We start from the raw sequence: 23,356 nt of genomic DNA on the forward strand, positions 1-23,356 counted from the left end.
TTCGATCGTCGCTCTTTGGGACGCGCTTTACCTGGTCGTTGGCACGGGGAATCCCTGAGCGCTGCACGCGAGCACCACGCTCGTGCCCTTTCGTCTCGCGTATTTGCTCAGACTATCGTCGTTGGAGAACATCGGCGACTTCAATCCGACCGGTTCTACGAACAATACCAAACTCCATAGAACACGCTCCCACCCCGCGTCGAATCGATCGCTTCTCGTATCCATTTTCATCAAATTTAAGAGGGTTAATTAATATTCTCTATTCAAACTCCTTCTAACCCCGATAACCCTTCGCAGACAGTGTATTAACGCAGACCATTAAATCAAAACAAAGTGAAAGATTACACTAAATTAAGTAACTTTTAAATATGTTTCAAAATGTCCGACGCGAAGGGTTAAAGGTCGCAGGGGGCCCACGTTTCAGGCGGTTGACTCACGCGAGTCCAGCTGTTGCGGTCGGCGAACCGTATCGTTCTCACGTTATATTTCAACGAGGTTCACGATACGAATCAATACAGCTTGTAATTAACGTTACACGATCCTTTTTTTAATTCGATTTCGTAAAAATCCCTGACCTCGAGGACGAGGGGCGATCGATTCGCGATTACGAAATCACGCGGTGGACGTTTACGTGCGACAGAACTGCGAAGCCGGATAAGGATCCGAAGCTCGCGTTCGCCAAAAACCATAAACACTTTGAGCCCGGCGATATTTCCGCGCGACACGCGAGCGATTACCTGGTGGTTGGCACGGGGAATCCCTGAGCGTTGCACGCGAGCACCACGCTCGTGCCCCTGCGCCTCGCGTATTTACTAAGGCTGTTGTCGGTGGAGAAAATTGGCGACTTGAATCCAACAGGTTCTGGGGAAAATATCGCGCTGTCGGGAATCACTGGAGAGCGACGACGAAGACGGCGAGAGAGAAATTAGAATTAACGGACAGGTGGCTGGGAAAGCCGGAGCCGCGAGTCATTCGAAACCGTGACACCGGCAGGATTGGGAAATTGTATCGTTTCTATATAGGTTCGCGCGAGCGTGTGTGCATACGCCCGATCGAATATCGTCTCACCTCGAAAGTGGAACAGGGTAACCTTGCACCGGACACATCAAACTCATCGCGCTGTCCGATCTCGCGTCCACGAATTCGACTTTACGATTGGTCGGTAGTTTTGGCTTTACGCTAGAGGTAGGCTCTGGAGAAGAACAGGTAAATCGATTAGGCTGGACGAGCTGCTACTGACCGAGTGATGGGGACAGGGAACCCTTGAGCGGGGCAAGTCATCGACACCGCGCTGGAGCTCGCCGTGGGTCTCACCACTTTGATGTCCGCGTTCGTAAACTTTGGCTTCGCGCTGGACACCGGTTCTGACGAGCAAATTAATCATTTTCAGCTAATGCTCCGGTGCCCCCGACGCTGGGACTGGGTAACCCGTCTGTGCAAATAGAAGACCATCGAAACCTGTTCCCTCGACGTTCCGTGACTCCTTCGACCGTGTCTGACGATACGCCCTGATAGCTGGGCCGCTAAATACGTTCGACTCTCGGTTTACCAGCGTTGTAACTTATTAAATATTTTAGTATATCTTAGTATTATTGATAATTGAAATAGGCTTGCATCTTAACTCCGAAGCACAGCAAACGAAGTTGCAGTGATATTTTTTGATAAAAAGAGAAGCTGTTAATAAAATTTGCCAGCCATAACAAACGTTACGTAAACCGAGAGTGGTTCGTAGAGGTGTTCGCGTACCTGAAGGCTGGAACCGGAAACGCTTGGGCCGGACATGGCAAAGTCAAAGGCCGGTCGCGTCTCACCGTGAACGCGGTATAGGTGCGCGAGTTTTCCGTCATGGGGAATTTCGGCTTGACGCTGGCGACGGGTTCTGCGGGAAGAATCGAACCGCGTCCGCGTTAATGTCTGCTCCGAGTCACTGGGACAGGACCCCGGATAACGATCCGCTAATTGTCGCCATCGATTCGCCGGGCAAACGGGGATAGTTGAACCGCGATAGTGTCGAAAGGGGGCGACAGAGCGCGATATCGATTAAACTATTCACGACGACGGAGGAACGAAGGACCCGTTGCCCTCGCGAAAGTGACAGAGAGGCGTACCAACGATTCTGAAAACGATTTACCTGAATGCTGGCACGGGAAATCCTTGAACGGGGCACAGTAGGGTGGTAATGGTACCTAGCATCGCGCTGGGATTAGTCGATTTCACGTCCATGGCGGTTAGTTTTGGTTTCGAGCTCGACACCGGTTCTGCGTCACACACATGGCAAACGAATCTTATCTGCGACGAGGGGATCGCTAAGGGATGCAAACGGCCCCTGCGCGCCTTCGTCGCGAAACTTACTTGAAGACTGGGACAGGATACGCCTGGGCGGGACACAGTAACGGTAGGCCCTGAGCTTCCGGGACTTCGAACGTTCGGCTCTTGTCGATCGTCGAGAACTTTGGCTTCGCGAAGCCGACGGGCTCTGGGAAACAACGAACGGGGAATATCTTTGGAAGTCGAACGAAAGGGAGCATCCGAGACAACCGCTCGGTTCGCCTTCGTTTCCGAGAAGGCGAGACGCGGATTCCATTCCGTCGACGTGCCTAATATACTGGGACAGGGCGAAGCTCCGCGACGGGGAGAACACACCGAGGCTCGGCTATTTTTCCTCGCAACGCGAGTGCACCCGAGTCGACGGATATATCGACCTACCTAAACGTGGCGACTGGAAACGCCTGAGCTGGACAAAGCAACGAAAACCCTGTGCCTTTCGTTACGCGTAATCCGACGTCGTTCACAGATGGAAACTGTGGCTTGCTGCTCGAGGCGGGTTCTAAAAACAGAACGCGAGACAGCTCGAAGGTCGTGCTTGAAGAGGAAGCTAGAGAGTCTTTGAATATGCTGGAATAGGGACTCCCCTTCGCCATAAAGGGACGCGGTTATGCGTTTTCTAACACTCTGTATCGCGTTAAGAAACCTATTAAATAGGACGTATATTTATATGAACCTTTCCGAGCCCCTGGCCGGCTCTGAAGTAGCTACCACGTGTTACGAAACACCCCGCATAGTTGTTGATACTGTATGGCTGCGAAGAAAATACCGTAAGAATTCCAACATCTTTGGACTATGGTGCTAGTCTCAATTCTGTGTGTCATATGTCGCGTGGAATATTGTTTCTTAGTGCGCTAAATAAGTCCAAAAATTTGTCAAGATCTATCGCGTTAAGCTTTCACAATATTTCAAAGCTCTGGCCAAGATCCTTACGAACGACCACCGGGATGTAAGAACGCTGAAACGAAAATGGCCTCAGGGCTATTTCCAGCGTACGAAGAAGTTCAAACTGCATAACTGCGCTAATAGATTGGAAGTGACATCGATGGATGACTTCTTCCTCGAAGACGTAGCTCGCGCGATTTACTTATTCCAATTATACTTTGCAAATAGTAAAGACGAACCTTGTCATTTTTCCTTACGAGTATAAATGTTGCCCATCGTAATCCACTTCCAAGAGAATCGATCGATTAAAATTAAGGGAAAAACAGTCGTTGAATAAGTACTGACTTCGCGAGCCCAAACTATCAAACATGCAATACAATTCCGTTGCATCTTCGAGATGAAGTAACTCCTCCAGAAAGCGTCCCCTCTCTCTTACGCGAATCAAAAGAGCGTCGAGCAGCTTTTGTCGTTGTTGAATCGCGTTTGAGGCGTTCGACTGCCTACCTATAAAAAGGAACCGGAAATCCTTGAGCGGGGCAGTGGAGGGTGACGCTCTTTAGCGAAGAAGCGCTGAACCGTAGAAGGTCGCTCGGTCCGGATAATTGCGGTCGCGTGCTGGATGCTGGCTCTGACGAAAAAGTTGGGTGATTCGCGCGACGGGTCGAAGGTTAAGGGCGCGTGTTACCTGTAGGACGGAACGGGAAACCCTTGGGCAGGACACAGCAACGTCATCGCACCACCGAGCGTCACTTTGAACGTCTGCGAGTCGGCCAACGACGGGAATTTCGGCCGAGTGCTTGCGACGGGTTCTACGGGAGATAGCAAGAAAGAGGTAACGAGAAACGCGTTCGCTGGTAAACGTCGCGTCAGATATCGCGCGGCACTCCCGTATTTTCTCTTTCCGCCTGTCTGGGCTTCTTTAGATACGGAGCTGCGCATCGATTCCCGACTCTATTCTCAAGAATTCCGTGTTCTCTGTACCTGAAAGCTGGAACGGGGAAGGCCTGGGCCGGACACATCAGCGTGAGCGGCAAATCGCAGCGAACCGTGTACGTACGCGAGTTTTCCGTCATCGGGAATTTCGGTTTCGTGCTGGCCACCGGTTCTACGGCAAAGAGAAGTCCGATGCAGACGCGCGATCGTCGAAACGATTTGCTTTATCGAACGCCGGGACAGGTGAATCAACGACCACGCCTTTCAAGTCAACTGTTTCTAAGTTGGAATCGCTTTACGTACGCCCCTGGTACGAAAACGTGGCACAACCTCTCGCAAGTACTCGACTGTTCGATGTCCCGGCGTCTAAGGGCCTGCTAGACTTTTTCTGACAACAGTAAACCGCCACAAATAAGAACAATGCGTGAGATGTATCCCACCTATGAGAAGGTACCGGGAATCCTTGAGCAGGGCACAGCAGAGGCAGCGTTTCTCCTAGCCTCGAGACGAACCCGCGAGAATTATCCATCGTCGGGAACTTGGGCCGCACACTCCCCACAGGTTCTGCGACAAGTCCCAGAAGGAAGACACGCGTCAGCACGTGCGGAAGATTTGGGGACAGGGGACCCACTGGGGAGAACGCGACGTATCAACCCCCCCACGCGAACAGACACACGCGTTTCCGGGGAAATATGAAACTATTCGAAGCTGCTTCGTCCTGTCAGCGCTAACCCACGGACCCTTAATTGTAATCGCGACTCTGAGAGAGATCGTCAACAGGCTCCCTACCTATAAGACGGAACAGGGAATCCTTGGGCAGGGCAGAAAAGCGGCAAACTTCCGGCCGTCCTCGCCGAGAGTCCAATCAAGTTGATCGTGGTGGAGAGCTTGGGGCGTGCGCTCGAGACAGGCTCTGCGGAATCGTCGTCGAATGGGAAAGTTTTACGATGCTCGCGGTTTTCGACGAACTTCGACTTACTTGTGCACGGGGACAGGGAACCCTTGGGCGGAGCACATCAACGTCACCGAACCGTCTTTCATCGTACGGAATCCGTGGGTGTCGTCGATGGTCGGGAACTTCGGTCTCACGCTGCCCACCGGCTCTGGGACGTTATCAAATTGCATTCACGCGGCCGGAATCGACTGCTCAATTGGACGTGGGATGGGGGACCCCTTTGGACACGGACTCGCGAAAACACAATTAACGCTTTGGCGACCGATCACGAATATACTCGTACTTTCATCCCCAAACGGAAAGACCGAGAACACTTGTAATACTGTAATTACCCTATCGTCCAAAAGTTTGTAAATCTTCTCTACAGATGACTTGACATATAGATGAAATTATGGATTACAATATCTCGCAGTTTCTTGAAAAAAAAAACATCGCAAAGGGTACCTGCTGTTGACCAGTTCGGAAAAGAGTATCGTCTCAACGCGGGAGAATCAGAATCTCACCTGGGGGATTAAAAGCAAATCTGACTAAAGACAGTACCTATGACTCGGCACCGGAAATCCCTGCGCGGGACAGAGAAGCGGCAGCGTCCCATTAAAGGCCACCGTCAGACCGTTTATGTTGCTCACGGACGGAAATTTGGGCCGGACGCTTCCCACGGGTTCTGCGATCGAGTGTCCAGGAAAAATTTAGAAAAGTAAGAGAACAGAAGATAGAATCGACCGTGACGCGTTGGAACTTACTTGAACACCAAGACAGGGAACCCCTGAGCGGGGCAGAGGAGGGTGGCCGAGCCGTCCTGGACCGTTCGGAAACTCCTGGAGTCGTCGATGGTCGGAAATTTCGGCCTGACGCTGCCGACCGGCTCTGATTATGCAATTAAACAGGAAGTTCGGTTTCCAGGACCGATCTAGCGCGTACGCGTTTCTATTCGTCGAGTCTCTACCTGTTTGAGGGAACGGGGAACCCCTGCGCAGGACACAGCAAAGCCTGAGATCCGTCGACCGACGTCCTGAATCCGCGTATGTCGTCCGTCGATGGAATCTTAGGACGGACGCTGCCCACGGGTTCTGAAGGATACACGAGCAAGGATTCGCGTGATAATCTGGCTGCGTGACGAACGGGGAACCCCTGAGGGAAACAAGCCGTTCCAACTGCCGCTCTTTCTATCGTTCATGCGATAATTAAATCGCGACTTTGGTGTTCGGATGGCTTGGAACGATCTCTGAAGATGATTCGGTTATACGCGAAACTAGGACGATGTTTCCGTGCTTCTAGCGTGTGGTGCGATAGGAATGGATGCAAGAAATCTTTGCAGGAACGTCTCGAAACCCTTCCAAACAGCCCTCGGTTGTTGGTCCCTTTTCGTTCGATCGTGCGAAAGCTCATTCCGCGCATCAATGATCAGAGATATCGTACCTATTTACCGGTACCGGGTATCCTTGTGCAGGGCACAGAAGCGGTAAACTGCCTTTCGATTCCGTCGAAAGTCCGTTTATGTTGTCCATCGAAGGAAACTTTGGCCGTACGCTTCCCACCGGTTCTGTTTCACAACGAAAAACACACTGTTCGTGACTGCCGGAGTCGTCTGTGGCGCGTGGGCCCCCTGCACGGAACCCCTCGTCGGCGCTTTTGATTCTTGTTACTCTATCTTGGCCATCGTTATCCCATTTGCTCGATTCTATCGCGCGTCTTGCAGACGCGACCGGAGCCGATAGAATCGCCATGGTTTGAATAGGGCGGCTTGGCCCGCCGATCGCTATCGTTGCCCATCGTTGACCGATAGCTTCGACGGTAGAATAGTTCTGTACCCAACGAAGCTGTGTGTACGTCACTGAGATTCGTCGCGATAGCGCGGTTCATACACGGCTGTCGAGAGCTCACGAAACGAGATACGACGACGTTAAAAGCTGACAGCTGCATTGAGCATCACATCTATTCCACGCGCGCTCGCGACCGTCTCAATCTTCGACGTTCAGTCGTTGTGAAGTATTACAATGACGTTCAACTTACCACGCGAGAGCGAAGGACAGAGCCCGGAGATCGCGTGAGGGCGCCGCAAAGCGTCGGAAGAATGTTCGTGTTCGTAAAAAAAATTTTGTCTTTCTCTTTCAGCACATTTTCGTTGCTTCTTTTTGAGATGTTCATCCGAAACCGATCATGCCAAGAGTCGAATTATGGGCGGGCGGTGGCGCGTGCCCGCAGGGGTACCCTGTCCCAGCATTCAGGTTTGCCAACGAGCTTGATCCTTTTCAACGAATCAACTTCTGTGTCCATTCAAACGTCAAAACAAACGAATCTTTTAGTTATTAATGCGATCAAGCTCGTTGGTCCAAGTGATTGCACGTACATCGACGTGGCTACGTATCCGAAGACGATTGATTTTCCAAGACGCGTTGATATCGAAACTAAGCGTTACTCTTGAATTAATTCAACAGCTTGTGTGCTCGAACTGTTACACTTTCGTTCGCCGGAAAATCAATTGCCTCGGTTAACAGTTTCGAACCCGGACGGATCTCTACGAGACGCTTCAGACAATCGTATTATAATCGATTCAATATCTTCTCTAGAGGAAGAATTTAATCGCAAGATTATTTGCTTCGTGCACGAGTTTCGTTTAAAAGAATGAAAGTCGATCAAAGACGACGGAATCCACGCGTGATTTCGTTGCAAAGAAAAAGTGATATCCGGGTTCGAAACTCCGAAAACACGATTCCGATTTCTATCAGAAACAAACACGGTGAGTCTACGTTCATCGTTCGATGTTTGAAAGAGATTCCCGAGCGACAGACCAGCGAATCGGAATCGTGATTTCGATCGCGATGAATTGTGATCGATCGTTGTGCTTGCCACTTACCGGTAATGACGAGACGTCCCTTCGTGGCGGATAATCTTGTTTCTCCGGTTAGTCTATGCTTGGTGCGGCACTGGTAGGTCTTGTATCCATCCTCGGGTCCAACGTCGCGAATGTGGAGTTCACCGGAAGGCAGCACCAAGTATTTCCCGTCTGTTCGCGCGGCCACAAGCCACAAAGGAAAGCACACAGATTAATTCGCACCGCTCTTGATCTCTCTCGTGTAACTTTCTACCCCGGGATAATTGACTTTATCAAACGAAACAGTTCCAATCGTATCGGTATTGGAACAGCTTAATAGAAGAGGTGGATATTTTACGGCTCCGAGCTCCGATAGCTCGGGCAATCAGAAATATTCAATTATCCCGACGACCGCACGGTACTCGTTCTCCACGTTGGCACATAACCGTGTGTCGACGAGTACAATGCCGTCTTGATTAATACATTGGCCCGCATGCAGCTCTATTACCTTCTACTAACTTGGCCAGGTTCGTTGAACGTTGAATAGCGACGGACTCTGTATCTATCTCGTGCTTTCATCGTTCGACGAATCGCTTGGCAATACAGACCCGTTCGTCAAGCAATAGCCAAGGGAATACCGGAGCATCTATTGTTCGCCGGATGTCCGTGAAACGTTGTAAGAAGCAACCAGACCGGCTTGAATCGCTCAACGATCAACGGCATTCCCTTTAATCCTTTTAACCCCTTTCGCGACGGTTTAGATGTCCCGTGGTTACTGATGAGATCGAGCTCGATATTTATTCATGAATATTAATTCGATGCCTCGTGTTCATTTTGTTCGATTCGAGCACTCGCGAAAGCAAACGTCCCGCCTGATTTGCATACTACTTGCGAAACGCTTGATCCCGTTGTATAATGTTCGCGACGCATCATCTTAACGATCGATTAACCCTGAATAACTGTCTTTGGCCTTTCAGAAATAATATAAGCGATAAGAATGCGAAATTAATCTTTGAAAACACAGATACACGTAACTTTCAAAATCAGACGGAGTTACAGAGGGTTGAAAGTAAAAATGATCGTACATGTAGCGAGTTTTATATTCGATCCTAAAAATTTATGAAACGAGTGATCTCTTCGGCCGCGCGAAGGGATTAAAAGTCCAAGCCTTCATTTTGTAACCTTTCGTTCCGCACCTTATCGTTTCACGGGCCGTCGAACAACTTCGACGTTCGTTTTTTCCCGTGGAATAAAAGATTTACCTTCGCGTGTATCTCACGCTCGCGTTCCGTTCATCCGGACGACTGGTTCCAAGTTACAAAATTGCCAGACGAACGAACCCGACGCATGCTGTTAGCAACGACTACAAGCGACAACAACCATTTACTTTGTTAGCAACCACACGGGGAAAGAAAAGCTCGAAAGAGTTTTTTTTTTTTGTGGAACTGTCGAAGAGTTGCGGAAAAGGAGGGAAAAGTCTGGGACAGCGCGAGCAGCGGCAGTCAACGTCGTACGAACAGTTCAAGAATAGTTCAGCATTTACGTATTCTTTTTTTTTGTTTTTCCTTTTTCGAAACGAGGGGCATCCGGGCTTTCGAACGGATTTCATCGCACGCCAGACACATTTCCGTCGTCGGTCGATCATCGAGAACGCGATCGAGATACGAGCGGAGGCCGATGGAACGAACACTCTCTGGAAAGACGACGCTACCCGCCCCGCGAAAATAACTCCACCCTTCTCGCTCGTCGAGCCTCGATATCCTGCTCCATATTTTCTTCCTAGCAATTTCCTGCATCCCATTCCCCATTCGTCTCTTGTCATTTCCGCCGCCTCGTTTTCCCCGCCCCGCGATCGCCACGCACAGGGTGTATGAAAATCGTCTGTTCCGAATTTCACGGACGAGCAACCCCTCGTCTTCACCGTTTGGAAACCCGTTACGAAACGTGTTGGGATCTTTTAATTTTACACCGCAAAATTCACCTCGATCTCGATTTTCCCCGGTAGATTCGGTCAACACATATCGTAAACGAATAGTTAAATAGTGCTGTAATGAACAACTTAAGACGAGTGAGACTTGTACTTCCGTAAATAAATATAAGATTTCGGTACTACGTGCGACCATTGGCGACAGGGCGTATTTATACATCTCCAGAACGTAATGTGTCAACAAATTCTCTTCGATCGAGGTGCATTTATCCGTAAAAGCCGGAACGAATCGTTCCTTTTACACGTTGTGTTACGGCGATCGTACCTGTTGCGTGTTTCCTTTGGTCGCGTGCTAACCGAGAGATTTCCACTCAGGATCGCAGAGGATATCGTTTATTAGTGGACACCGATCCCGTTAGTGTCTCATAGAATATCCTTGAAACGCTTTCGAATCGCCAAACCGAACGGAAACGATCGCAGGGTCATATTTGCGCCCTTCTCGCGGTTTAAACGGAACAACGCGACGTTTCCGGCCGCGAGAAATGAAAAGTTTCGCGATAACGCTGTCGCAGAGAAGAAACAAACAAAACAAGAACGAAACGTTCTGCATTTTCCAGGTGGAAACGTGCACGTGTGTGTGTGTGTGTACCGTGATCGGAGCTAGGGTATATTTCAGTGGTCTCGTCTTCGATCCAAGAGTCAACCTCGACGAATTCGGCGACGAAGCTCGGTATGTGACACTTGATAATTGCGGCGTTCCCCCGGAGGACGTGTTCGTCCATCACGTTCACTGCATACCGCTGCCCGACAACTGCAACCAGACACCGGTTTCCGGTTTTACCATAAGCCGCATATCTGCACACAGCCTCGTATCCGTGCCGTGATCGTTTATTGCCGGCGTACGGCCATTCGAAAATTCGTGCGATCCTCGAAGCTATTTTTCTTCTTAATCCCTACGCTCCTCGTTTTATCATACGTTTACTAATACTACCGTTAGCCTATTTAATCGGTTGCAATGTAAAAAATTACTTCCTAACGCGAGTTCTTAGAGGAGATTAATTTGGTTCAAACTTTCTACGTGATTGATGTGCATAACTTGATATTTTTTTAAAAATACTATACTGTGAGATACTCGTAGACACTTGCAATGTCGAAGTTCCTCGGTCAAGGCGAGTTTTAAACAAAGTACCGCGAGGAAAAGTTCAAACTGTTCGCTGGGGAGATCGCGTGAAGTGTCAACGTTTGTCTTGCCGACGACTGCGAAAAGGTCGTCGTCCATTAAACTTTAGGTACGCACGAATTCAAGAATGGACGCCCACGCGAAGGCGAAACGAACGAATCGCGGTATTCGAAAGAGAGGCTGGTCTCTCGCGATTGAGAAAAATGGAAATGGTTTCGACGCAACGCAATCTCTAGCCGTGCTCCATGCTGATTGATGTACCGTATGATTGTCCATCGGCCATGTAACTACCGCCGTTCGAATCGATCCATCCCACCACGTCCACGTGGTCGGCGACGAACGAGGGAACTTGACACTTGAAAATCGCCGCGTTGCCGCGTATCGCGAATTGATCGTAAACCTGAACTTCAAAGTATTGGGCGACCACTGCAATAAAGCGAACAAAGAGAGTGGGGGGAAAAAAGGATATACAAGGACAGCTTGTCGACGAACTGCTGCGCGGCCCTTTGATCCCGCCGATTAAAATTTCAATGAACCGAGCTCGCGCTGGCGCGACTGCAAACGAGAGTTCAACGCCGACGACGCTCTCTTTGCGCCGATGGAAATTAGGCTAGCCAGCGGACATCAATTTCCTCGTCGGTTTGATTAGTCCGGCTTAATCTAATCCGAAATCACGAACGGGGCCAACCGCCAGCCCCAATTCCCGCCCCGTGCGGCTCTTCTTCACTGCACGTCGATCGGACGACAAATATTTGATGAAAAATATTTCCGCGCCTGACGATTCTGCACCGACGGAATCGAACGTTTGCTAGCCTCGAGAAATGGCCGGTTTTAGTACTCGGTGGAAGAGACCAATTTTTGGAACGTTTGTACATCCTAAGAAATCGAGGAATTGCTTTTTGATCGACTACGAGAAAGTTGCAATAGATACTCCTGAAGATCGAAATATATAAGAGTATTAAGTGTCTTAATGTAACTACGCCTTTTTATAAATATGTATGAATCTGTATTTCGTGAATACATGACGGTGCAATTATTAATACAAGTGAAAAATAGCCTTTGAAATACTTTTGTCCGTCGTAAAATAATTATACATCTGCAGCGCGCGACATATAACGGAGAGCAAACTGACCCTTGGGCAGAAATGAGTTTGACATGTCTGCCATAACGAGTAACACTCATCTAATTAATGTGTGTCATTCTCGGCTAATTCGTTCTGGAGCTTTCCGCGTACTCCAGCTGTATGTACAGAGTGTCTCACAATCAGTCAGGGACTCCAATAATCCGAAACAGAATTATAGAGTTCCGTCTAAAAAAGGAAACAGTTGAATTTTTTCGATGTTTTAGAAATATATTTTTCCCCAGTTACGTAGGACTCTCTGTATATAAAATTAAGAATGATTTATAAAAGGGAAATTTGTAATGGGAGATTCTAGATGCCAAAATAGGACGAAAATCAAGGATACCAATTTGTTGATAGAGGCTTCGTTAAAAAATTATTAACGTTTAATGTTCCGCTCGTACTGAATTTTTTTCTCGAGAATGCGCAGGATTTCGGGGGTATGTCTATTCATCAAAGATGATTGTAATCAACCCCTGCAACCGAAAATAATTTTTTCAGAATAATTTGAAATTTTTAAATTTAATTTTTTAATAACTTTTTAACGAAGCCTCAGTCAAGAAATTGATATTCTCGATCTTCGTCTTATTTTGGTCTCTAGAATCTCCCATTAAAATTTTTCCCAGGCGTGGCCGAACACCCTATATTGCTATGCTCAATTTTCTAACCGTATCAGCACGAAACCACGTTACGCCAACCCTCAAGCGTGTCTGTTACAACTTTCCCCGCGTATATGGATTAAATAACTAAAATTTCCTGACTCCGTCAGATGTACGAACGTTGCATAAACATTTTTCATTTCCGACAAGTACCGAAATGGCTATCCATGAATATCGTTCGTGCCCCCCGAATCCTGCGGATTGAAATCGATCGATCGGACACCTCGGTTTACCCGGTAACCGTCCACGAATTACATTCCATTTACGCCTGTCGCGTGATGCCTTCGGAACGGTGGTCAGCCGAACGAAACTGTATCGTCCTGGCCGCGGAGAACGTTAATTCGCATCGCGTCCTCGATTAATCCTCGACTTAACCTAATCCCGTGGATCGCGGCGAGGAACGAGGCCACTGCCAGCCGCGCGCTCTGCCTCCGTTCTTGTTTGCATCGCTGAGCAGAAAGGGCAAAAGCTTCTCATAGACGAGCAAATTGCGCGTTCCACTCTATCGGGCCGCCTCTCCTTCCCCGTGCTTTGTGCATCCTGTGCACCCTGAGAGCCGACAATGACGACCGTCGGCGCGCGCGCGTCAAAGCGCGCAGCGAGCCGTCTGGTTCGCGCGGGAGATGAGCACGATGGCGAATTCAATTTATTAATTCCATTAAAAACGACGGGAGGACTTGTTTGGCGGAGTTAAACGCAGGCGGCAAATCGAGTTCGCCGCGTTATGGAAACTGTTTTCGACGGAGCCGCGAGACAAACTTCAAACAGAATATTCGAAAGGATCGATCCAGAAACATCGCAGCCACTAAAACGAGTCTCAAAATCTGATTAACGGGGCACTTTGTTCATTTAGTTCCGACAGAATTTCGATCGGAAGTTGCAGCTCGCATCACTGACATTTACAGGGATTATTTTAGGCGAACTATCGAACCTTTAGATCGCTTTACTCTCGTTTGAAATTCTCGCTAAAACAAAATGGACAGCGTAAGGCAGGAAACGACGATCGAACTGCAGCCACCGTTAACAATGAAAGGGTCGTAGTCGTGCTCATCGCGGACCCGCTAAATATCTCTCCCCCCCTTTTTAATCGAGACGAGAGAAGTACCCTTTTCTTCTTGGCTGTTCGCGGAGTATGTGAACCCGTCCTCGACAGCCAGCCACTCGATCACGTCTACGAAATCCGCCACAAAGCTGGGCACGAGGCACTTCAAGGTTGCCGTGTTGCCGCGCAAGACGAACTCGTCGATGACCCTCGTCTCGTAGAACTGCTGGACCACTGCAACGCGCGTTTTCCCAGAATACACCGTCGACGCGACACGTTCGGGGAAGAGAACGCGAGGGGTGGTCGCGTGACGCGCGCGATTTCGTTCTAACCCCCGCGAGTTCGTTCGTTCGTCCAGGAAAGGGGAAAGTAGAGAGGCGAAAGAAGGAAGCAATGAACGTTCTCTCGCAAGTACGCAGAGTGAGAGACCAACAGCCTCCGCCTACCGTAGTCGTTCCCGGTCGTGTATACCGTTCCGTCGTCGGCTACCCATTGATCCACCTGAACGAACTCGGACACGAAACTCGGTATTTTGCATTTCATGATCGCGCTGTTCGCCCGTATCACGTACTCGTTCTCGGCCTCGGTGACGTAGAACTGCGAAACGACTGCCCGCGCGGGCACGCCAGGACACACATGTTAAACGATTAGGTGCACAGACTGGATAAACGCAGAAGCGGTACGCAAACACACGCTTGGGGATTAGTCGAACGCGTTAAATTCACAGAACTCGTCGACACGCCTCAGGGTCCTTCGCCCGCGCCACCCTTCGTGACGTTTAAAAGGAAATTTCCACCGTTCGTCGCCTTTCGCGATCGTTCCGTTTCGCATTAGCTTGATCGCGAGGTTATCTCGAGGACAGATTAACCGCAGGAGCAAAAAGTGCCCACAGACCACGCAACGTCGCCGGCAGACGAGCGAATTTACCGTGAGGCGTGTCTAACCCCGATTAACTTGAACCCCCATAGTACCCTGCCCGACAGCAGGATCCTCCGGCAGATAGACCTCTCCGTCCTCCCTTATCCACGCCTCGACCGTAACGAACTCCGCGATGTAACTCGGGATGCTGCATTTCAAGATCGCGCTGTTGCCCCTGATCACGTACTCGGTGAGAATCTCCGGCTGATAAGGTTGCGTTACGACTGCACGGAAAACAGCCAGCTGACTGAACGCTCGATCGAATCTACCTATTCTCCTCGAGTCGCCACTAAAATAGCTTACGACTCTCCCGATCGGTCTCGAAAGTCTGCAACTTTCGAGAGTTCTAAGCTTCTGCCTTAGAGCGCGCCGGACGCGTCGGAATCTAATTCGTTTATTTTCTTGAGAGAGTCGTATAATCCCGGCGTGAGAGCCGCGGCTGATGGTTCGTTAACCCTCGCCGTTGCCGCCGCCGTGCAACTGCCGCCAGACTGGACCGGAAACGAATCGTTACCACGTGCCACTTTGAACTTTTACCAAGTTTGACGGGGAACGCGGGGTTTAGACCCGGCGCGAAAAAAAGCCACGAGGGACTGGAATATCGGGACCATGGGAGAAAAGGGTCCGAGGCGGGACGGGACCGGGGAAAAAAGGGCCAAGAATGCAGTACCGTAGTCGTTGGACGGCTTGAAGGTCGAACCGTCGCTTCCCACCCAGGAGTCTACCGACACGAATTCCGCGACGAAGCTGGGAATGGTACACTTCAAGATGGCTGCGTTTCCGCGAATCACGTATTCCGACACGACCTCCGCTTCGTAGTACTGAGTCACGACTAGAGGAAACAGGTGCGCAACGATCAACGTCGAGCGATAGATGTTTATAGGCTTTCGCGGAACCGAGTTCTCGGGACCGATACCGTCCGAGGCTTCCGGGTCTGTAATGCCTGATATCCACTGCTCGGTTCTGTTCCCAGGAGCCGCCATCCGTAGCGTCATTAAGAGTAAGAGTTCTTTCGCGTGATCCAATCGTACAGAGTGTCTCGCGCGACTGGGGAGAAGATCTATAAAACGGTTGAAGGTACAGCACGGTGTCGCAAGGCATCGATGCACACGCTCGATGTAATTTTATTGCATCCAAATGGAATTCTATAATTTTGTCGTTTAACCGCTACGAACAAAAGTATCATGATATTTTAAAGTTGCGTGGAACACCCTGTAAAACTTTCGAGTAGACATCATGCATTTTGGAAAAGTATTTCGCAGTCTTCGTGCTCGTATCACGGATCATTGATCGCTAACTGCAGTTTCGAACTGGGCAGGTGATCAACGAAGAAACGAAGGAAGGCTGACCGTGCCAAGAACGCGAGAGAAGTGCATCTGATCGCGAAGTACAGAGACGTCGAGAAAAGGAGAGGCTAAAACTTCTGCGACGCGTACTAATCAATATACAGTAAGTGCGATTAATTCGCCCGGAGTTTTCCACGCAAGCGGAATCGTGTAAATGCGACGCATTTCAAGGAGAAGAAAGATCAGACTCGGATTAAGAATACTGAACTTTAAAGTCTAATATCTTAAACAATAAACAGAGTATATAGTTTCCAAGTATCCGCCACTGTACAGAAGTTGATTGAAAAATAAAGTGCTCTCGCGGTAAGAAAGTAACCCCGGAGACAAGGAGACAATTTCCTAGGAAACAAAGGAAGATCGTGAAGTTAATAGGACATCCTAACGAGATTAGCGAAGAAGAAGGCCGTTGCTCGAACGCCAAACGGAGCACCCTCCTCGCGTTTTTTAATTGATTAGCCGACAAGTAGTTGAGCGGATCGGTTGACCAATTAAAACTCCGGGTTGGTAATCAATGGAGCATGTATATTTTAAGCAGACGGCCGGCCGCGTTCGCGGTGCCGTGGAAACTGTTCTGAAAGGGCGCGGCTTGCACCCCGGAAGCCTCGGTCGGAATCAACGGGAAGCGTTACGTAATTAGCGTCTGGTACGGTTCAATGAATCGGTCTGTCTATTTCGGATGCGAGAACCGTTCCTTTGCGCGCAACCCTCCGCGGTCGAAACGAATCTCGCGAGTCATACGACGTTGACTAACGCGCGCAACGATCCGACGACTGCTCTCGTCGGCCTCTAAAAACCACCCCCTACCGTTCTTCTCGTCCGGATTAAAAGAATTCCCCTGGTCGTCCTGCCAGCCGACCACTTGAACGAACTCCGCGACGAAGCTGGGTATGCTGCACTTCAGAATGGCCGCGTTGCCGCGTATTACGTACTCGTTGTTGACTTCCGACTGATAATACTGGTGCACCACTACAACGGTACGGCAGAGAACGCTGATAATCTGACGCGCGGACGGGAGTCGAATGATTTATGGGGTTAGCTACGCCCGCGGTAGGATAAATCTGTAATGACTGATGGGCATTGTCGATTCCATCGTTTCGTAGCGACCCTGTGTGCCCGTCGTGACGCGATTATCGCGATGCTCTCGCCGCGGTTGCAGCTCGGACGCACGACGTTGACGACAGCTTCTCCGGTGACGCGTTCGTTCGGTCGTCTCCCTTTCGAGCAGATCGATTCGCGAGGTAGCATCTTACGCCGCAGCCGCGAGCTCAGACGAGCTTGCATCCGGATGGAGAACACGTCGACACCGCGGCAAACGATCGGTGCACTTTGACTCCTTCGTGTGCGCGTCTCCACGCATGTGCGAGCACACCGACACGGTGACACACGGGGACGAAACAGAGAGAAGGGAAGAGGAACGTCTGACGTCGACGTCGATGTCGACGATGTGCTCCAATTATTTGAGCCACTACGCTCCCCGGTAAAAGCACCGTGCTGGGAACAACGTTAACGAGGCGGGCGACGATATTCTCGCCCGTATATACACCCGTATGCACAATAGGGTGGTCCTCGTTCTTCGGATTCTCTTCTCTTTTTAATTACGACGGTATGAAAATGGCTTCTGTTGAAAAATTGTAAATTTCGAGTGAAAACGGTACCAGGGGTTTGCGAATTTTGTGGAAATCGTTTCAAAAGCGTTACGGTTTGAAGGGGGACTGTGAAGCGGGCAAAAAGTTCGAGCCCCTGTAACTAAGGACCACTCCGACGTGCAGCAATTATGCGAACAAAGGAGCGATTGACCCGAGCTTACGGTCCATTGCTCCACTTTATATGGATTCGCGGCTCGCTATGGCATGACAATTGCTACGACGTGGCTAGACGCCGTCCGAGTTCTATCGACGAGCGTCGTGCACGCGATCGTTCAGACGCTGCGGACGCGTCTCTTTTCGAACGAGTCGCAGAGGCTACCAGGCTTCGATCTGCTCGTACGGAGAACGATAGATCGTTCGATCGAATCGCTCGTGGAGTACCGTAATCGTCTCCAAGTATGAACTCCTCTCCCTGATCGGTATGCCAGGACAGAACCTTGACGAAATCGGCGACGAAGGACGGAACGACGCACTTCAAAATGGCACTGTTTCCACGGATCGCGTACTCCTTGTTCACGTCTGTGTCGTAGTACTGCGCCACCACTGCGATATATCGTCGTTGAAACGTGGATTTAAAACGGGCATTCGCGCGTATACGCCGCACTCCAGTCTCTCGTTAAGCGTTCCGTTCGAAATATTTCGTCGGGAGGTTTTCGAGCAGCTATACACGCCGCGGTGCTTTAATTGCGTGCGGAAATTAGGTCAGCATTGTTGCTGGGCTGCAGCAATTAAAACTTTCGATCGCAAAATGCCACGTTTCGTTACACGACGGTCCGCGTTCGTCGATCCAGCGTTTCTCAAACCAAATTTACAAAGTATTTATACTCGCTCTCGATAAAACGCGGACGAAATGTTTAGACTTTTCAACGCGAACGATGTAAATCCGGCTCTGCGATCGGAACGGCTAACAGAGACTGAAGAACGGTAAATGTTTTTGCGAACAACGGCGGCGGCGGCGATTACGCATTATTGAATTCCGGTTCTAATTATGTCTCGAAGTCCGCAGAGACCGTGATAATTGCCACCGATATATCCTGAGCTCGACGTACGTATCGCGACAGACAAACGCGAAACGCGACTGACCCGAATTCGTGGTCTTTGCTCGTTCATTCGCTGTTCGAAACGGCTGGAAATAAATTGTTTTAATTTTTCCGTGCCTGGCCAACGTCCGAACGCCTTACCATCGTCGACTTTTAATCTATTCCCGCAAATTATGAAAGTGATATATCATAATTGAAAATTTTATCTTGCTTTAGTGTGCTATTTAATTCCGCTTTCGTTGAAATATATTGACAAAATAAAAATAATACTGACAGCAATGTCTTTCGTATTGGAAAATTACGGGCAGATTAGCGGACAGCCAACCACAAATTTGTAATTCCTAATCACGCGCACGTGGGATGCGATTAAGATCATGCGATTGTAGAACGAGCTAAGAAAAAATGTGGCGTTGAAATTGGTAATTCTAGAGATTGGTGTCAATTAGAAATACTGAAACTCGAAATTCATTGTACGTAATACCTGTAAAGCAACAAGATCGGAATAAATGTTTTTTTTAACGCGCTGACTGCCACCAACTTAATTAATCCTCACGACGAGACGTTAAAGAAAATAAATCCAGATACAATTCGTGATTTCAATGAGAGAATTTTAGACTAGTTTACATGTTTGTCCAGAAGAAAATTGAGGCTTCGCAGAGAGTCTGATGTTATTGTTCGTGGCAGTGAACGCGTTAAACGACAAATGTTGTCGGAAAAATCGACAGTCTCGACCTTCGACGGTGGCAAGACGCTCGCAATTTAGGCCCTATGAAAGTTTAATCGCGTATCGTTCGTCTCGTTATCTTATTTGGAAAGTGACAGCTGGCCAGGCAACGTCGTTGCGTGTAATTTTGGAATGCGAGGTAAGAGGATAACACTTACCGGCTCTCACGTTAACATCTCGACTGTGAACCGAACCTGCCGGCGATCGTGCCAAACAGCTGTAAACCTGAGCATGAACCTCTTGACGATAATCCTCGGCGCGGAAAGGCGGGAAGACCAAGTTTCCGTTCGGCAAGACCTGCACACGCACAGAGGTATTTTTTCGTCGCGAAAGAAGTTCTAATTCGCGATTAATTAGGCGACAATTAATTCGGCCTTCTTGGTCGAACGTGTGACGTAAGATCGTTGGTTGCACCGGTAAACGCGCGACTCGTAGGAGTCGAAACGTTCGATAGTGGGAAGCGCACTAATAACGGTATTAGCCGCGTTGGGAGTAAGAGGAAGTTCGATTCGTAGTCCATGGATCGTTACTCGATCCCCATCGGGGCGTGGGTGTACGATATATCAATGTCGTAAGAGTTGGTCGATGCTCGATGCATCGAGTATGGCGAGTAGGTGTGATGTACCGAGATTGTTATACACGGGAGTCGTAACAAGAAACTTGGGCGTATTTACACGACGGTAATGGCTTCGACCGTAGGTGTTCTTATTCGCCTCGCGATTAATTTAACGCGCAGCAGTAGTTAACTGCAATCTGTAAAGTTAATTGCATTGCTGGTACATGCATATAGAGGTTCTCTCGAGGAAAGCAAAAGCTCGACCGAAATTCGAGAACGAATATATTCGTTCGACCAAGAACAACTTTGCTCTGTAAATCCGGTGCACGGAAACAACAGTCGGCCTCGATAGTTTGCCGAAATAAAAGCGTACCTGGCGGAGTCCAGGAACGTCCCCTACAGCACTTCCGTCGGCGCGGACCCAGATGATATCCGGTTGGGGGTTTCCTCGGGCCTGGCATTCGACGACAGCTCCGGTTCCGTTTGAGAAGTCAACTCGGTTTGGTGGTTCCTTGACAAATACCGGTCCCATGGATTCATCCTCAGCGTAAGCCACTGCGGATAAGAAGAGAAACCTTTGTGAGTTACTTTATTTCCGGTATAATACGGTGCGTTCGACGCGATACGAAATGTTCTTAATTAAGATCCCCGTATTAAATGTGCGTTGGTCGACTTATCGCGTTTCCAGAGTCGAATTCCATAAGTCGAAACCGGTTTTAGAACGATTTTCTAGAAGAGCAAAATCTGTTTTCAACTGGAAGTTTTAGTCGACGACCCAGTAAGCGGTACAGTTTTCTGAACTTTGTTTTCACCTGCTGATCTCTTTTTCCAAGGTTGGTGTTTCTAGGTTGGACTTTAATCGATGCTCGTTCGCTAGTATTATAACTGTGTCGTCGTCAAATGTTGCTCTCGTCAGTGGTTAATGTGTCAGAGGGGTATATTAAAAATAAGTAGGGTCCCAATCGCTAGCTTGAGGTCAGTGTTGGACATATGTAATCCGATTACATTTACTAGGATTATTACAAAGTAGTTGCATGGTAATTGTAATTGCAACTTGTACAAATAATTGGACTAAATACAAAGGTGGAGATTGAAAGTGAATCGATGATAATAAAGAATAGTAAACACGCGAGATACAGGAAAAAGTGGCGACAAGTTATCTTCGCATATGAAACGACATATGAAAGATAAAATTGTCGAAGGAAACATTATTTTGGTGTTCGATGAATTAAAATATACGCGTAATGCGCTACACGGTCTGCATATTAATTTAGTTCAAAGAACACAACTATGTATGCAGCAACACGGTAGACATTTCAAACAGTTGCTGCATTAATAAAATTCATTTAGTCTTACCCTTCTGTACGAAATCAGTTTAATTGAATACAAAATAAAAGATACTAAAATACCGATCGACGGTGGATATACAGTGGCAAATCACAGGAAGCAGATAATGGCATTGCCCATGTTTAATTCAAAGTCGTATCGTGCCTCGCATGCGAAAACTTTATTCTACGTTTCTAACTTATTTTTTTCACGAGAAATCACCCCTTGCGCGATAGTACATAAATCACTAACTAGCCGTACGTTAGAAGTTCATGAGAACGTGTAATTTTGCCTGAATATATTAATACGTTTTTACATGAATTATCATACCTGTCCTATCATTTTGTCCCAACAGTTTTCCATATAAATGAGTAAAATCTGTAGAAAAGAGTGCAAGGACGATCCTCTTCCGTGTTACAAACAAAGGGATAATTTGCGTTCGGTATAAAATTGCATCGTATTAATTTTGTAAAACTCTAGAAGTCTAAAATTAAAAAGCCATTAAAAAGTGAGCTTGATATTTTTAGCAACTACAGGATTAGAGATCAGGAGGCTTCGATTCCAAACTTAACTGCTGTTATTGGAAAATCCTATATTGACATATTCTTTATCCGATTCCTAAATCTCACCAGTGCATGATCCTGCCCAGAAACAACGATCGTGGACCAACCGTCCACGGTATGACAGTACGTTTCTCGTGGTCGCGGAGCTAAAGGTACGCCGAGAGATTTAATTAGTCGAAACTGTCACCGTCCACGGAACTTTTGTTGCGTGTCTTTCGGTTTCGCTTATCATCGGTCCCCGTCCAGGATACGCGACACCCACGTCCAATTGGCGCGTCGCCAATTGCAGCAAACAACAGGTTGCCCGGTCTGCTATTGAATAATATGCCATCAACGTCATGTGACCATAAGGGAGACGGCAATGCGTGATTCCTTTTCCGTCACGAGCGTCCATGCTCCTTGGCGAACGGTTCGATCGGTTCGTCGATCGCGGGGGGATCGAGACGTCGTCACGCGTGGATCCTCCAGCGCTCGAGGCGCCATTTATTCTTAGGTACAGTTTCAGTCGCACGTTTACGCGTGTTTACGATTATACAAGAGCTACCCGTGCTACTTTCTTCCCGCGTAACCGCCTACCGGCTTAACCATCGCGGGAACGGATAAACGCACCACGCCGTAAAATCGAGTCACGAGAGAACCGGTTGGCGGGGCCGTACGAGTAACGCGAGCGACAGGAGGCGCGCAGGTACCAGGGAACAGGTGTTCGCCAAGTTTCGCCGTATCGGAACTCCTGTCGCGCGCGGATTGCCATCGCTCGTTTTCGCCCTCCTCGCGTTCCTATTCTTAGTTCGTTATCTCCGAACGAACGACGTGCAAATTTAATTACCGCACCCCCGAGCTGTTATTAACTTTTTCTTCGTCCTTGCGTTCCTGATGAATGGCTAACTATAATCGTTTGAAATTTGCGATGGTTGTTCCGCACGTTCCAGTTTTGTTCAAAAATATCGGGTCATCAAGGGTGGATTAATCCGACGACGTGACGGGTCGCAATAAAAATACGTGCAATCAATGTCCATAAATCTAGTGTTAAAGGAGAACGATGCTGAGCGGTCGACGATTTGTATTCGGAATTCCCCGGCATTGTCTACACATTCTCGCCCACGACCATGCCCATCGCGTTATATAGTTTTATTAATGTACGTTGACCTTCGTTAAAAACCCCGACAGCGATGTACGGTGCAGTTTCAACAGATTCCGCCCCACAGAAATACATTTTTGAAGCAACTTTCTATATTAACAGTCGACGGTACCGGGATTATTATCGTAGCGAGAACATATAGGTTGTCGGACTTATTAAATTAAAAGGGGGCAACGTGTTTGTCATCGTTCCGTTTTGCTTGCTCGATGTTTTCATTGATTCTGCTTGCTGCACGACAAATAATAAAAAAGCGGTCAC

The 23,356-nt window shown here is 48.6% G+C and overlaps 1 protein-coding gene across 22 annotated transcripts in view; it reads right to left on the reverse strand.

Annotated features, from left to right (window-relative positions):
- The window catches only part of LOC143345789 (cell adhesion molecule Dscam1-like), a 65,793-nt gene that overhangs the window by 36,284 nt on the left and 6,153 nt on the right, over positions 1–23,356 (reverse strand). For 8 of the 22 annotated variants that reach the window (XM_076773228.1, XM_076773225.1, XM_076773226.1 and 5 more), the window contains exons 3-6: positions 20,445–20,626; positions 19,674–19,812; positions 14,813–14,983; positions 7,956–8,105 (exon numbers count right to left, since the gene is read on the reverse strand). In XM_076773228.1, coding sequence (XP_076629343.1) covers positions 7,956–8,105; positions 14,813–14,983; positions 19,674–19,812; positions 20,445–20,626 — 642 coding nt within the window. Of the gene's footprint in view, positions 1–3,895; positions 4,020–6,044; positions 6,169–7,955; positions 8,106–10,489; positions 10,652–11,281; positions 11,447–13,904; positions 14,076–14,287; positions 14,450–14,812; positions 14,984–15,429; positions 15,592–16,909; positions 17,072–18,132; positions 18,295–19,673; positions 19,813–20,444; positions 20,627–23,356 lie in introns of all 22 variants that reach the window. The other 14 variants (XM_076773239.1, XM_076773221.1, XM_076773222.1 and 11 more) reach the window with 11 other exon arrangements.

This window comes from Colletes latitarsis, chromosome 9 (genome assembly GCF_051014445.1).
Source record: "Colletes latitarsis isolate SP2378_abdomen chromosome 9, iyColLati1, whole genome shotgun sequence".
In the NCBI taxonomy this organism is placed as follows: Eukaryota; Metazoa; Arthropoda; class Insecta; order Hymenoptera; family Colletidae; genus Colletes; species Colletes latitarsis.